Below are 12,742 nucleotides of genomic sequence, written 5' to 3'. Positions count from 1 at the left end.
GATTAAAGTTTGAGAAGCATAGTTTTATTGATCCCACATCTGCCCAAATTCTAAGCCCTGGTTCCTCAGACAGAAGGCCCTGTGGTCAGCGTGGTCAGGCGATGGCTGCTGTCTCCCTGTCCTTCTGCCCCAGGCGGTAATGAACCTCAGGAAGTGCCCTTAGTCTTTCTGCAGCCTGGAAGGGGGAAAGGGGATAATTAGGGAGGGTAATGTTTGCCCAGAATGGGGTATGGAGTTCTGAATGTGAGAAGACACTAGACACTGGGGAGGGTGTGTGGGGCAGGGAGGTTGGTGAGAAGGACTGCTGGAATAGCCAGAGATGAAGGAGTTGAGCAGCTCTGGAGTCCCCAGGAATACCCAAGTTATGGGGGTTTTTAGGGTCATGATTGTTGGGATCCCTTGAGTAAACAGGAGAGAAAAGGGGATCCAAGGATCCAGGGTGTTCCAAATCCTGACCTGCTCTGGGGTGAGGTCCCTCTGGGCCTGGGCAAGCATTTCATAGCCAACCATGAACTTCCGGACTGTAGCAGAGCGCAGGAGTGGAGGGTAATAATGAGCATGTAGCTGCCAGTGGTCCCAGTTGGCTCCAGCCTCTGATCCTGTGGGAGCCCCTGACAAAAAGAAGGCAGAGATGGTTGGGAAGGGTCCTTTCTTAGTTCTTCAGCTTAGCTCCAGGCTCCTCCGTCCCTGGGACTTTCCAGGCAAGAGTACTGGAGTCGGGTGCCGTTGCCTTCTCCCCAAACCATAGCAGGTACCTGAAAACTACATCTTCCCGCAATCTCTGCCAGAGAGACAAGGCACCAGAAAGTGCACTGGGAGACATAGTTTCACTAAGTTTGCGTCTCCACTCTCAGTTCTGGCATATCTGCTCTGAATGCTTCCCCAGCAAGTGTTCCAAGGCCTACTGGGAGTTGCAGCCCACTAAGCTGGGACCCAGGAGCCCAGAAATGGCGTTGGGGATAGACATAGGTACTCTGGAAGCCTCACCGTGCCAGCCCATGGAGTAGGGGAAGGATGTTTCAAATAGGTTGTCATACTTGGTCAAGAGCTTCTTCATGATGGAGGATAGATCTGGAATCAGAGCCTAACTCTCAGTCTGGGGCACAGATGCTGTCCCCACCAGAGCCATCCCCAGCCAAAGCCTGGCCCCAGGGGCCCAGCTGGGAGACTCACCGTCACGCTCAGCAGGGGTCAGCTCAGGCAGCCGCCGCACATGCCGACGGGGCAGCAGTAATGTCTGAAAGGGCCACACTGCCCAGAAGGGGACCAGCACCAACCAGTGCTCACTAGTTAGGACCAGACGTTCCTAGGCCAACCCAATGGAAATGATGTCATCAAGGTGGGTGTGAGGAGGCCAGCAAATAGGTATGGGAAGACCAAAAAACCTATGTAGAAACTGATGGCTTCTCACCACCTCTGTCACTATCACCTTAGTCTAAGTCTTCATTATCTTTCTTTTAGCTTATTGCTGTGTCCCCTAGCAAGTCTCTCTGCTACTTCTGTTCTACCCTTCTTCACACACCTCTCCTTTTGGGGTGAGGTTAAGGGCTTCTTAGGGACACAAGATTTGGCTTTCTCCCACCTTCCTGAGCAGCTCCTGGCGGCCGTACTCCACAAGCAGGGGTTCTCCATGCTGACTCTGATAGGCCCGCTGACATCGCTCCTCACGCTGGGCAACATCTGGCAGGAAGCTGCTGGCCCACACCTGTCAAGGGGCAGTAGAAGAGCAGACAGATCCTTCACCCCCTGAGCCTCCTCATCAGTAGCATACTTCCTCTGGCCCTTCCCTTACTCCAGTTCCCCAACTCACAGTGCTGGGTTGGACTCAGCCCAGATAATCTATGGAAGCCCCTCACACTCTTACCTGGCAGTGGGGATGGGGGTTAGAACAGCCCATCATGGCTCCTTTGTTTTCAAAGATCTACGAAGTAGAAGCAGGGAGCTTTAAGCCAAAAAGACACCAAGTCAACCCCTCCCGACCACAGCCCATGGAAATAAAAGTGCCAATTCCCAGAACCAAATTTTACCACCCCTTCCCTGACCATCTAGTAGAGGGGGCAACCTCACAGACCTGCACCCAAGGGTACTGGGCACCCAGTTCCTCTGTGACTGAGGCCCAAGCATCAACGACAGCTCGGATTTCAGGGACCGACATGAGAGGCAGTGTCACATCCGACCAGGGGTGGAAGCACATGACCTTACTAGGTGGTGAAGGAAGGAGAGATGACATAGGTATAGGGCTTGCTGTGTTGGGGGTAGGGCCCAATCCTAGTATTCAGTCCAGGCCCCAGGTTGAAGGGTGTAAGAGTAGAAATTTATTGTTACCAAACTCCTTGAGCAGCCTCTGCTTGGAAAAGGGGGTGATCACTGGGTCCTAAGATAAAGGGGTATCACTCTATGCAGTAGAAGTCCCCCAACAAGGTACAACCTCTTTGCTCCCCAACAGCACCCAGAGCCAGGTTACCTGGACTAGGGGCATCAGGCTGCAGAGCTGGGAAGTCGTTGTCAAACAGGAAGGTGCCTTCATAGTCAGGATTCACCTACAGACAAGGATGGGCTAGAAGCCTTTGCTGGCCTATATCACCAGTCATCTGGTGGGTCCCAAGGTTATAAGTAGGTGGGGAAGGCCACTCTGAGGTCAGAAAGACTTGGTGGGATATGACCCAGAAGGAGGTCCACTCCCCCTGTGAGGTGAAGGGTTAGGGTCCATTCCTCTGTGGGGTGAAGGGGAGCCGTAAGGGAAAGGAGATGGAGCTACTCCCCCTACTCCCAACCACCCCCCCCACCCCCCCACCCCACCCCCACCCCCCACCCCCACCCCACCCCACCCCCCACCCCCCCGCCAAGCCTGCAGATGTAGGATTTAAAGACTGACCTCTCCATTGGCCCGTGTGGCCCCCGGACAGAGAGGGTTGTGGGGGTCATGGCGGGGTACTGTTGTCAGAGGCTGGTGCTCTACCTGCCCCTGCCAGGGACGCTTCATGCGGTGCGCTGACACCAGCACCCACTCATCTTGTAGCGGGTTGTAGCGGATATGCTGATGCTCTGGCGGCAGAGAGTCCAGATCAGTCACAAAGCTCTTCGCCCCCTTCTCCCCTGCAGAAGGTCCAAGCTCGGATGCAACCTCTTGGCCCCACCCTGCTCAAGAGCTAGAGGCCGGAGCTTGGGCGTTCCCAGCGCCAATTAGCCTGCAGCCCCAACACCGGCGTGTCCCTTCGCCGCGCGTGCCTGGACCGGTGGGCGCGCCGACCCGCGGGCAGGGACGACAACTTCCTAAGGAAGGGGAGGGTTCAGTTTCGCGTCCCAGCGAGTCCCGGCCGCCCTGCAGTTACCGCTTGCCCGGAAGGTTGTGGCCATGGCGTCCGCCTCTAACGCCTGCTGGCGCTGCTCAGGACACGCTCCGCGACGCGACTGGAGGCCACCGCGGGGTAGGTATCGTCTGGAACTTTGAGCCTGCTCACTTCGCCCCCATCGCCTCTCTGTCTCGCCCCGCCCCGGCCTCGATGATTGGACAGCCGCCAGCACGTGACAGCCCGAGGGTCCGCCCTACCACCTGGGGGCGGGGCTCAGGACTGACTACCCCTACAGGGGGCGACTTTGATGATCCCAGTCTAGGGCCAAAGCCACTAACTATCCTGAAACAGCCTCTGTGAAACTGCTTACTACAGATCCCTCAGCTCTGGGATGCTTAAAAGACTTCTTTGCTGCATTAAGTCATTTGGTCATTCATTCAGCAAATATTTACCTACTGAGCATCTACCGCGTACCAGGAACCTAGGCTCCATGTGGCGCAAAAGGATGTCCATGTGTGCACAAGTCATAGTCTCAGCCCTCCCAGAGCTTACATTCTAGGATAGGTAAGGGTATAACCCTGGATCCACAATCACCTCACTTACCTGTTCAGTGACTCTGGTGGAGGAAAAGCAAGGGGATGGGATAGGGGGCTGTGGGGTTTGAGCTGCTTCACCTAAACCCTGGCTTCAGGAACTATTTAAAGGAATGGGTACCTCACTGTAACCATATGCTAGCCCCACCAGGCAGCAGAAACAGGTTTGGGGAAAGGGGGCTAACTAACCATATTCTCTCTGTGTGTCATATATACAGACACACACAAAGCACAGGAAGTGGCCAGGGTAAGAAGGCTGTAAGAAATCTGAAATTGTGGGGAGGATAGGACTATCAGTAGCTCCAACAACCATCTGGGTGAGGTCAGGGGTGTTTCCTTTGCACAATCCTGTCCCTTCTCCAACTTTTCCTTGGATCAAACCAGTTGGCTAAAACTAGAATAAACTTCAAATTAATTCCTCCCCTGGCACTTTATAGAGTCATCTAAATATTGCCTGAACATCCTCCCCATTTGGCAGTGGAGAACAGAGACCTCAAGGTCATCCAGAGGATAAGTGGCCAAACTGAGATGTGGACCCAAGTTCACAGGCTCTTCCTGATGCTTAGAAATGTCTCTGAGACTTCAGTGAGCTTGCCTTTCTTCCTTCCTTTCTTTTTTTTTTTTGGCACACCATGCACAGGATGGTCAGTTCCCTAACCAGGGATTGAACCTGAGTCATGGCAGTGAGAGCCCAGAATCCTAAATACTGGGCCACCAGGAAACTCCCTCCGTGAACCTTAAGATAGAAACCTAGTGAGCTAGGAGCTGGGCAGTAGCAGGAAGGCCCCTTCCCCCAAGCCACACCAGGTCAAGCCAGGTGTTTTGCTGAGCTCAGATGTAAAAACTGGGTCTTAGGTCATTTACCTTATCTCTGCCCCAGACTGAAATCTAAAGCCCACCACTAGAGGGCACGGAGCTGAGAAACCAGAGCTTTATATATCCCATTGGCTGCCCATGAAATAGGGAGGGAAAGGGATAAAAAAAATCTGCTTTTTGTGGAAAGGGGATGTTGTCGGCTAACAATAAATATTACCACTACAGCAGCCACTGTAGCTGACCCCACAACAGTGTGCCCAGAGGGGAGTTCAGGATGAAGAAAAACAGGAAGGGTTTTGCGCTTTTTTAAAAAAACTATTTGTTTATTTTACTTATTTATTTTTGGTCATACCACATGGCATATGGGATCTTAATCCTCTGACCAGGGATCAAACCCATTCCCCCTGCAGTGGAAGCACAGACCACTGGACTACCAGGCAATTTCCAAATATTCAGCCTTTTTTTTTTTTTTTGCCATAGCGTGTGGGATCTTAGTTCCAGGGCCACAGATCCAACCTGCGTTCCCTGCATTGGAAGCATGAAGTCTTAACTAATGGACTGCCACGGAAGTCCCAGCAATATATGCTTTGGTTACTGGTTTCTGTCTGACTTACTTCACTTAGTATGATAATCTCTAGGTCCATCTGTGTTGCTGTTATTTCATCCTTTTTTTATGGCTGAGTAATATTACATTGCGTATATGTACCACATCTCCTTTATCCATGTCAATGGACATTTAGGTTGATTCCATGTCTTGGCTATTATAAAGAGTGTTGCAATGAACATTAGGGTACTTGCATCTTTTCTCTTTTTAATAAAATTTTATTTATTTATTTTTGGCTGTGTTGGGTCTTCACTGCTTTTTGTTGTGTGGGCTTTCTCTAGTTGAAGTTAGCAGGGGATACTCTTTGTTGTGGTGCATGGGCTTCTCCTTGTGGTGGCTTCTCTTGTTGCAGGGCATAGGCTTTAGGCTCTCAGGCTTTGGTAGTTGCAGCAGGTGGGCTCAGTAGTTATGGCACCCAGGCTTAGTTGCTCTGCCACATGTAGAATCGTCCTGCACCAGAGGTCGAACCCGTGTCCCCTGCATTAGCAGGCAGATTCTTATCCAGTACGCCACCAGAGAAGTCAGCAAGCATCTTTTCGAATTATGATTCTCTGGATATATGCCGAGGAGTGGGATTGCTGGATTATGTGGTAGCTCTACTTTTATTTTTTAGGGAACCTACATACTGTTCTCCATAGTGGCTGTACCAGTTTACATTCCTACCAATAGGATAGGAAGGTTCCCCTTTCTCCACATCCTGTCCTGAATTTATTGTTTATAGACGATTTGATCATGGCCATTCTGACCCGTGTGAGGTCATACCTCAGTGTGGTTTTGATTTGCATCTCTCTAATAATTAGCCTTTCTCTTTTTTTAAAACAGTGTGTGCTGGAGAAGATTTCTGAAAGACCAGGTAGGGGAGCTGAAGACCTAGACAGTCCCAGAGGACTCTTCCTAAAACAGCAGGGCAGAGACCAGAGTTTTGGGGTAGTCCCTGCTACTTGGGATACTAAAGAATGGTCAATTCAGGAGTGTCACAGAAGCCAGAGCCAATACAAAAACATGTTCCCTCAGTCTTGCAATAACCCCTTTCTAAATCTTTCCCGTCTTAGTTAAAAGTATCTCAAAAAAAAAAAAAAAAATAGTCCATCTTCCCAGCCTCTACTCTATCTGCACAGTACACTGTAACAAGTCTTTTGCTCTTCAGTAATCAGGATAAATAATCTTAGTTGCTGTAACAAACGACCCGCAAACTCAGTGGCTTAGCACCAGAGTCCACTGTGGGAGAGAGGAAGCGCTCTGTCCCATGCAACATTCAGAATTTTCTACTAACTACTTAACTGTATGTAACTATGATAATAGATAAGGCAAGAAGAGTGTGTCAATAATTTCACAGATTTTAGGAGCCAGACCTTGAAGTGGCATACATCATTTCTGCCTATACTTCTCACCTAACTACTGAGTAGATTGGAATATAATCTGGCTGCCCAAGAGCAAAAGGAATGGATTTGTGAATGTAAATTCACCTCTCTGCTACATGTCCCTCCTGAGAAACTCAATGACCATTTCCCATAATTTAATAGGACCACTCAGTTATATTTATTATAACAATATCAGTTATATTGACTGTGTTGACCTCTCATTCCATCATTCTCATGTGTGAGGCTACAGTCTTCCAATTCTCTTCTCCTTTATGTTTTATTTATATAACTAGCACATGACACCACATGCCAGACTCTAATTGCTTTGTAAATATTAACTGGTTTAGTCTTCATCACAATAAACTATGTACTTTTATTCAACCCATTTTACAGATGAGAAAATTGAGTTACAAAGAGTTTAAACAACTTGTCCAAGATCACACAATTAGTAGGTGGCAGGGGCCAGGTTTTTAATCCAGTCAGTCTTATCACCGCACTATGCTGCCTTTTTTCTGTTTCTTCTGCTTCTCTTCCTTTATCACTCCCCCGCGGCTGATAACCTTCAGTTGGTTTACAAGCCCCTCCTCTCACATTTTGTGCTTCTGAATAAAGAAAGAATTGTCGGCCCCCGGAAGACCCCACGCTGTGTCTCTCCTCCGTGCTTTTGCTCTTGGAGAAGGTCTCACTGGCTCACTGCAATGCCCTTCCCATCGCTCTTGAAGACACTGCTCAAGTGTCACCGCCTCCAAAAGCCTTCCATACGTTCCCAAGTTGAAGAGCCTCCTTCCCATCTTCTGTGCTAACAAAGGCGGGCATTTACCATCACAAGTCCCGGAAGGCTCTGCTTCCGGGTTCACCTGCTTCACCAGTCAGTGAGCCCAGGAGGGGCCAGTCCATTCTGCTTTTCACCGCCATCCTCTCCTACCCCAAGTAGGACGGCAGTAGGAGAGACCCCTCCTAGAGGACCGAAGGCCCGCAGCTCCGAGGGCTTAGCCCCGCCCCCTCGCCTGACGCGCGCGGCGGCGCCCCGCCCCCTCGAAGCTCCCGGCTCCCCGCTCACGGAGAGATAATGGTTCAACCCGAGAGGCGGTGCCCCAGCGCCCTGGCAGTTCCGATTGGCCAGGGCGAGCCGTACCACGGCAGTGGCGGGGGAACGGGTAGTGGACCGCGCGCCGCAGACTCGGAGGCAGAAAGAGTCACAGCCTCCCGCCTCGGCAATCCCTAGCGCTGCACTGTGCCAGGCCACCCACTGGGATGTGTTGGGCCGTGGGCCGGCGGTGGGCGTGGGCCGCGCTGCTCCTGGCGGTCGCGGCAGTGCTGGCCCAGGTGGTCTGGCTCTGGCTGGGAACTCAGAGCTTCGTCTTCCAGCACGAAGAGATCGCGCAGCTGGCTCGGCAGTACGCGGGTGAGCCGGGGGTGAACGGGTGGAGGACTACGGGTTGGGGCGGGCCGGGCCGAGCTGGAGGTTCCAGGGGCACCGTTTCCCAGTTTCGGACTGGTGCTGGCCCTGACTGTGTTGTTCCTCTACCCCCGCCAGGGCTGGACCACGAGCTGGCCTTCTCTCGGCTGATCGTGGAGCTGCGGCGGCTGCACCCGGGCCACGTGCTGCCCGACGAGGACCTGCAGTGGGTGTTCGTGAACGCGGGAGGCTGGATGGGCGCCATGTGCCTTCTGCACGCCTCCCTGTCCGAGTACGTGCTGCTCTTCGGCACCGCTCTGGGCTCTAGCGGCCACTCGGGTCAGTGCTGGCGGCGGGCCGAACTGGGAGACTGGGGCTGTACAAAGGCCCATGCCCTCCTTTCTGCCGTTTGGCCAAGCCGTAGGATGCTACGGATACCCTGGTATTCAGTGTCCATTTGATTGTTCCTCAGGGCGCTACTGGGCTGAGATCTCGGATACCATCATCTCTGGCACCTTCCACCAGTGGAGAGAGGGTACTACTAAAAGTGAGGTCTTCTACCCAGGTGGGTTGGGTGACTTTGTCAGAGAGGTGGGTCTTTTCATTCTTGGGTGCCTGTAGTTGGGGGAAGGAGCCATGCCATGGAAAAGGGGGTGCATTGAGGGGCCCTCCACCTCGTTCCTTTGCCCTCCAGGTAAGCCACAGGTGGTTGGTGAGGCAGTGTTGAGGGTTTCTGTTACTTTTCCCCTGTCCAAGTGGAAACATAACTTCCTGTTAACCATGTCTGATTTTTAATCATCCAGTATTCCCAGCAGTTACTGGAGTCAGTTGGGTAATCAAAAATGCTGTCATGCCCCAAAGACGAGGCAGACAGTTTTTTTGTATAATGAAGCGTTTGGACTGCTAAGTAACTTTGGTGTTGAATGTTACAAGCATGCCAGGCATGGGATTTCCCTGACAGTCCAGTGGTTATGACTGCACTCCCAGTGTAGGGGGGCACGGGTCAGATCCCTAGTCGGGGAACTAAGATCCTGCATACTGCACAGCACAGCAAAAAAAAAAAAAAGTGTGGCAGACATTGTAATTGAATAGCTACATTTCTCAGAAAGCCTAGCAAGTTTCATATTCATCTCACCCTATCTAATAGGCCCAGCCCAAGTTTAGCTAAACTTCTTCTTGACATGAGTGAGGCTTGGGAATGCAGACTTCCATGGCTCCCAGACAGTGTTGCGGGGCCAAGTGAGACTTCCCCACTAGAGGACATGAGCCAGGTGATGCCACAAAGGAAAGTTCAGGAGTGGCCACCTTAGCCCCTTACCCAACCAAACCATTGAGGTAAAGCTTTTCCTTTCCTGAAGCTGCCTGTCCACTCCCTACCCCTAGAGAGCCTATAGGCCAGGGGTGGAGGTGGCCGTGGAAGGGAAGGGCAGGGCCCCGTTCCTCATGTGGTTGCTCCCTGTCCCACCAGGGGAGACAGTGGTGCACGGACCTGGTGAGGCAACGGCTGTGGAGTGGGGGCCAAACACATGGATGGTGGAGTATGGCCGGGGTGTCATCCCCTCTACCCTGGGCTTCGCACTGGCTGACACTGTCTTCAGCACCCAGGACTTCCTCACCCTCTTCTACACTCTTCGAGCCTATGCCCGGGGCCTCCGGCTGGAACTCACCACCTACCTCTTCGGCCAGGATGCCTGACCAGCCAGGCCTGAAGGAGGACCTGTGGATGGACAGGAGCGGGCAGGCCCGCACACATCCACTTGCTGGAGCCCATGTGAACAGACAAGAACATACCACATGCAGATACTGAGTTCCTGATGTATGAGCAGGGACATACATGCTTATACAACCAAACATAGAGAGTCATGGGAACACATGAGACACACATTCAGATACTGAATCCTGTGTGTACGGCAGCATTCACACCCATCCAGAGAGGGAGCCCCACATGTACCAAGGGAGCCAGTCATGTTCCAACACACATCCCACAGATTAACTCAGGCCTCTCCAGAACCTCTCTGCCCCTAGTCAGAGCTCTGGAGTTAGGGATGGGGGTGGCTATTTCAAACTGCCTGGGTCTGACCCTTCAGCCCAGCAGCCATTGATTAGGGGGGATGGGGGAGAAGAGGGGCTGCCTTTGGAGGCTCCCTTCACCTGCAGCTATGATTCCCTTCCCCTTCATTTCCCATCCTCACCATATGCCTTACCCCTTTTTGTTCCCCTGCTATGCAAGTACCTTCATGGTCTGTCCCCTACCCTCTGGAGAACGGAAAATGCTGAGGTCACACCTCCCTCCAGGGTATGATGGGGAAGCTGGCCTCAGCCCAGGGCCCACTGCTGGGACTAGTACCTGGACAGGTGGGCCCAGGTTCAAGGGGCCGTCGATGGCCTAGAGAAAGCCTTTTCTGCGCACACACCCATCACAGCTTCTGGACACTGCCCTTGCTGCATTCTCTGTCCATCTGTCTATCTCTGTTAATAAAGACCTATTGAACAATTTCATTTCTTTTTGTGTCTGAGCAGCAGGAAAACCTCTAACTCCTGGAGGCCTCAAGAAGGTCTCTCCCTCACTGTGTGATTCAGTTTATGACAGCGGCTTTTTACTCAATACTTCAGTGTTCCCAGTAATCACCCGCAGGCTCATTGACTCTATAGATGATTATGCCCAATCCCCAGAGATCAGTTCTGGGTTGAGGCCTTGAGATCAGCATGTTTAATAAGTTTCTCTCCACCAAGGTTGAAGGCCACAGTTCAAGAAATTCAAGGCTAACTGAGGTGTGTGTCTTCCTCTTGGTGTCTTGGTCTTCCCTCTGCTAGTGCTGTTCTGGGAACAGTCCTGGGATTCCTACTCTGAATGATCACTGGGTGGCAGTGTGCAGCCACTTTTGAGCTGTAAGGCAGCGTCATTCTCCATCTGCTTTGTACTAGGTTTCCAGGGTAGCATGTTCACCTCCACCCAGAGCAAGAGTTCTCCTCTCCAGTCTGCTTTTTCCAGGACCCCTTACTTCAGTGGAGGCTCCCAGGAGTGGGCAGCAGGCACACTGTCTGGTGATGTCTGAGGTAGTGAGGGCTGGGACTAGGGTGAGATCAGAGAGGTGCCTGAAGTGAACACTCCCACAGGCCCTGCACTTGCCTCACCCTCCTACCTTGCTCTGAGGTTAAGCAAGGCTCATGCCTCATTTCTTAGCACTCTAATATATTTAAAATGGAAGAAACATGGTTATAAAAAAAGTCTTATACTAAAAATTTGACATTCTAATGAACAAAAATACAAAAGACTACATATATAACCATTGAGAACATCAAAAGTCTAAATTGGTCACAGAGAATGCATGTGAGGCCCAGGCAAGGTGGCCTCCTGAGAGTCCACCACCACCGTGTCAGCCACACCAGGCCCTGGCTGCAGCCTCTCCGTTTGGTCACAGGTTGCAAAGTCAAGCCTCAAAATTTCTCTCACCCTGAAACCCACCTTTGCCTCTAGGCTTAGAGCCCACATCTATTAGGGACGCCCCAGCTCCCTGTGTCATTTCTTTCACATAGGACTAAGCTCCGAGGCTCCTCCCCATCTCTGCTGCTAAGTCCAGTGGTTATTTCTTCTCTTAACTTAACACAATCTTAAAATGTTCATGTCGCTTAGAGGACACTACTCTTCCTTCTTTGCCTCCTTTGCTAGATCTAGCTTATTTCCTCAACCTCTGACTTCCCAGGTCTATACTGCTCTGAGGTGATTGCAACCATTTCATGACTTTAAATACCATCTAAGGAATCCCCTAGCCATCCAGTGGTTAGGACTTGAGGCTTCCACTGCTGGGGTCTGGGTTCAATCCCAGGTCAGGAAACAGATCCCACAAGCCACACGGGACAACTATAAATAAGTACTACCTATATGTCTATATACCAGTTATACTGAGATACAATTGATATGCAAGGTTTTATTTTAAGGTATACAATGTAATAATTTGATATATGTCTATATTATGAAATGATTACCACAAGTTAACATTCATCACCACACAGTCATAATTTTTTTCTTTTGATGAGAGGTTTCAAGATCTACTCTCTTAGCAACTTTCAAATATGCCATATAATATTGTTGACTATAGTCAGTATGCTGTACATTACATCCCCAGGACTTATTGATCTTATAACTGGAAGTTTACCTTTTGACAACTCTCATTTCTCCCCTGCCCCCACATTACCCCTGACCTCTGGCAACCACCAATCTGTTCTCTGTTTCTATGAGTTCAGTTTTTTGGGTTTTTTAGAGTCCACATTTAAGTGAGAATGTATACCATTTGTCTTTATCTGATTATTTCATTTCACATAATACTCTCAAGAATGAATGGATAAAAAAAAAAAAGAATGAATGGATAAAGAAAATGTGGTATATATCTACAAGGAATATTATTCAGCCATGAAAAATAAGGAAACCCTGCCATTTGCAACAGTGGTTGGAACTTGAGGACCATCTATGTGTCTTGATGCGTCCTTTTTGGTCTCCTCTGAGCTCCAGATTCAGATAGTTGATTACTTTCATCTCCACTTGACCTCTTCACTTGGTCATCTAATTGGCATCTCAAAATGTTCAACACAAACTGATTTCTCTCCCAATCCTGCCCCTCCTGCAGTCTTTATGGCCTCAGTTAAGAGCAGCTCCACTTACCCAGGTGCTTTGGCCA

The 12,742-nt window shown here is 50.7% G+C and overlaps 2 protein-coding genes across 2 annotated transcripts; one reads left to right on the top strand and one right to left on the bottom strand.

Annotated features, from left to right (window-relative positions):
• Window positions 1-4: 4 nt before the first annotated feature.
• GALT (galactose-1-phosphate uridylyltransferase) lies at window positions 5-3,466 on the bottom strand. Its single transcript, NM_001035041.1, has 11 exons — window positions 3,333-3,466; window positions 2,876-3,045; window positions 2,465-2,540; window positions 2,326-2,374; window positions 2,072-2,201; window positions 1,865-1,921; window positions 1,583-1,705; window positions 1,174-1,306; window positions 988-1,071; window positions 457-611; window positions 5-175 (listed from the first exon to the last, which is right to left on the bottom strand). Exons 1-11 carry the CDS (start codon window positions 3,355-3,357, stop codon window positions 95-97), a joined length of 1,083 nt encoding a protein of 360 aa, NP_001030213.1. The 5' UTR covers window positions 3,358-3,466; the 3' UTR covers window positions 5-94.
• A 4,376-nt stretch (window positions 3,467-7,842) lies between these two features.
• Window positions 7,843-10,558, top strand: SIGMAR1 (sigma non-opioid intracellular receptor 1). Its single transcript, NM_001034655.1, has 4 exons — window positions 7,843-8,072; window positions 8,205-8,405; window positions 8,539-8,631; window positions 9,535-10,558. Exons 1-4 carry the CDS (start codon window positions 7,922-7,924, stop codon window positions 9,759-9,761), a joined length of 672 nt encoding a protein of 223 aa, NP_001029827.1. The 5' UTR covers window positions 7,843-7,921; the 3' UTR covers window positions 9,762-10,558.
• The last annotated feature ends 2,184 nt before the right edge of the window (window positions 10,559-12,742 follow it).

Source organism: Bos taurus, chromosome 8, assembly GCF_002263795.3.
Source record: "Bos taurus isolate L1 Dominette 01449 registration number 42190680 breed Hereford chromosome 8, ARS-UCD2.0, whole genome shotgun sequence".
Classification (NCBI taxonomy): Eukaryota; Metazoa; Chordata; class Mammalia; order Artiodactyla; family Bovidae; genus Bos; species Bos taurus.
This window is presented reverse-complemented; position numbering and strand designations above follow the sequence as displayed.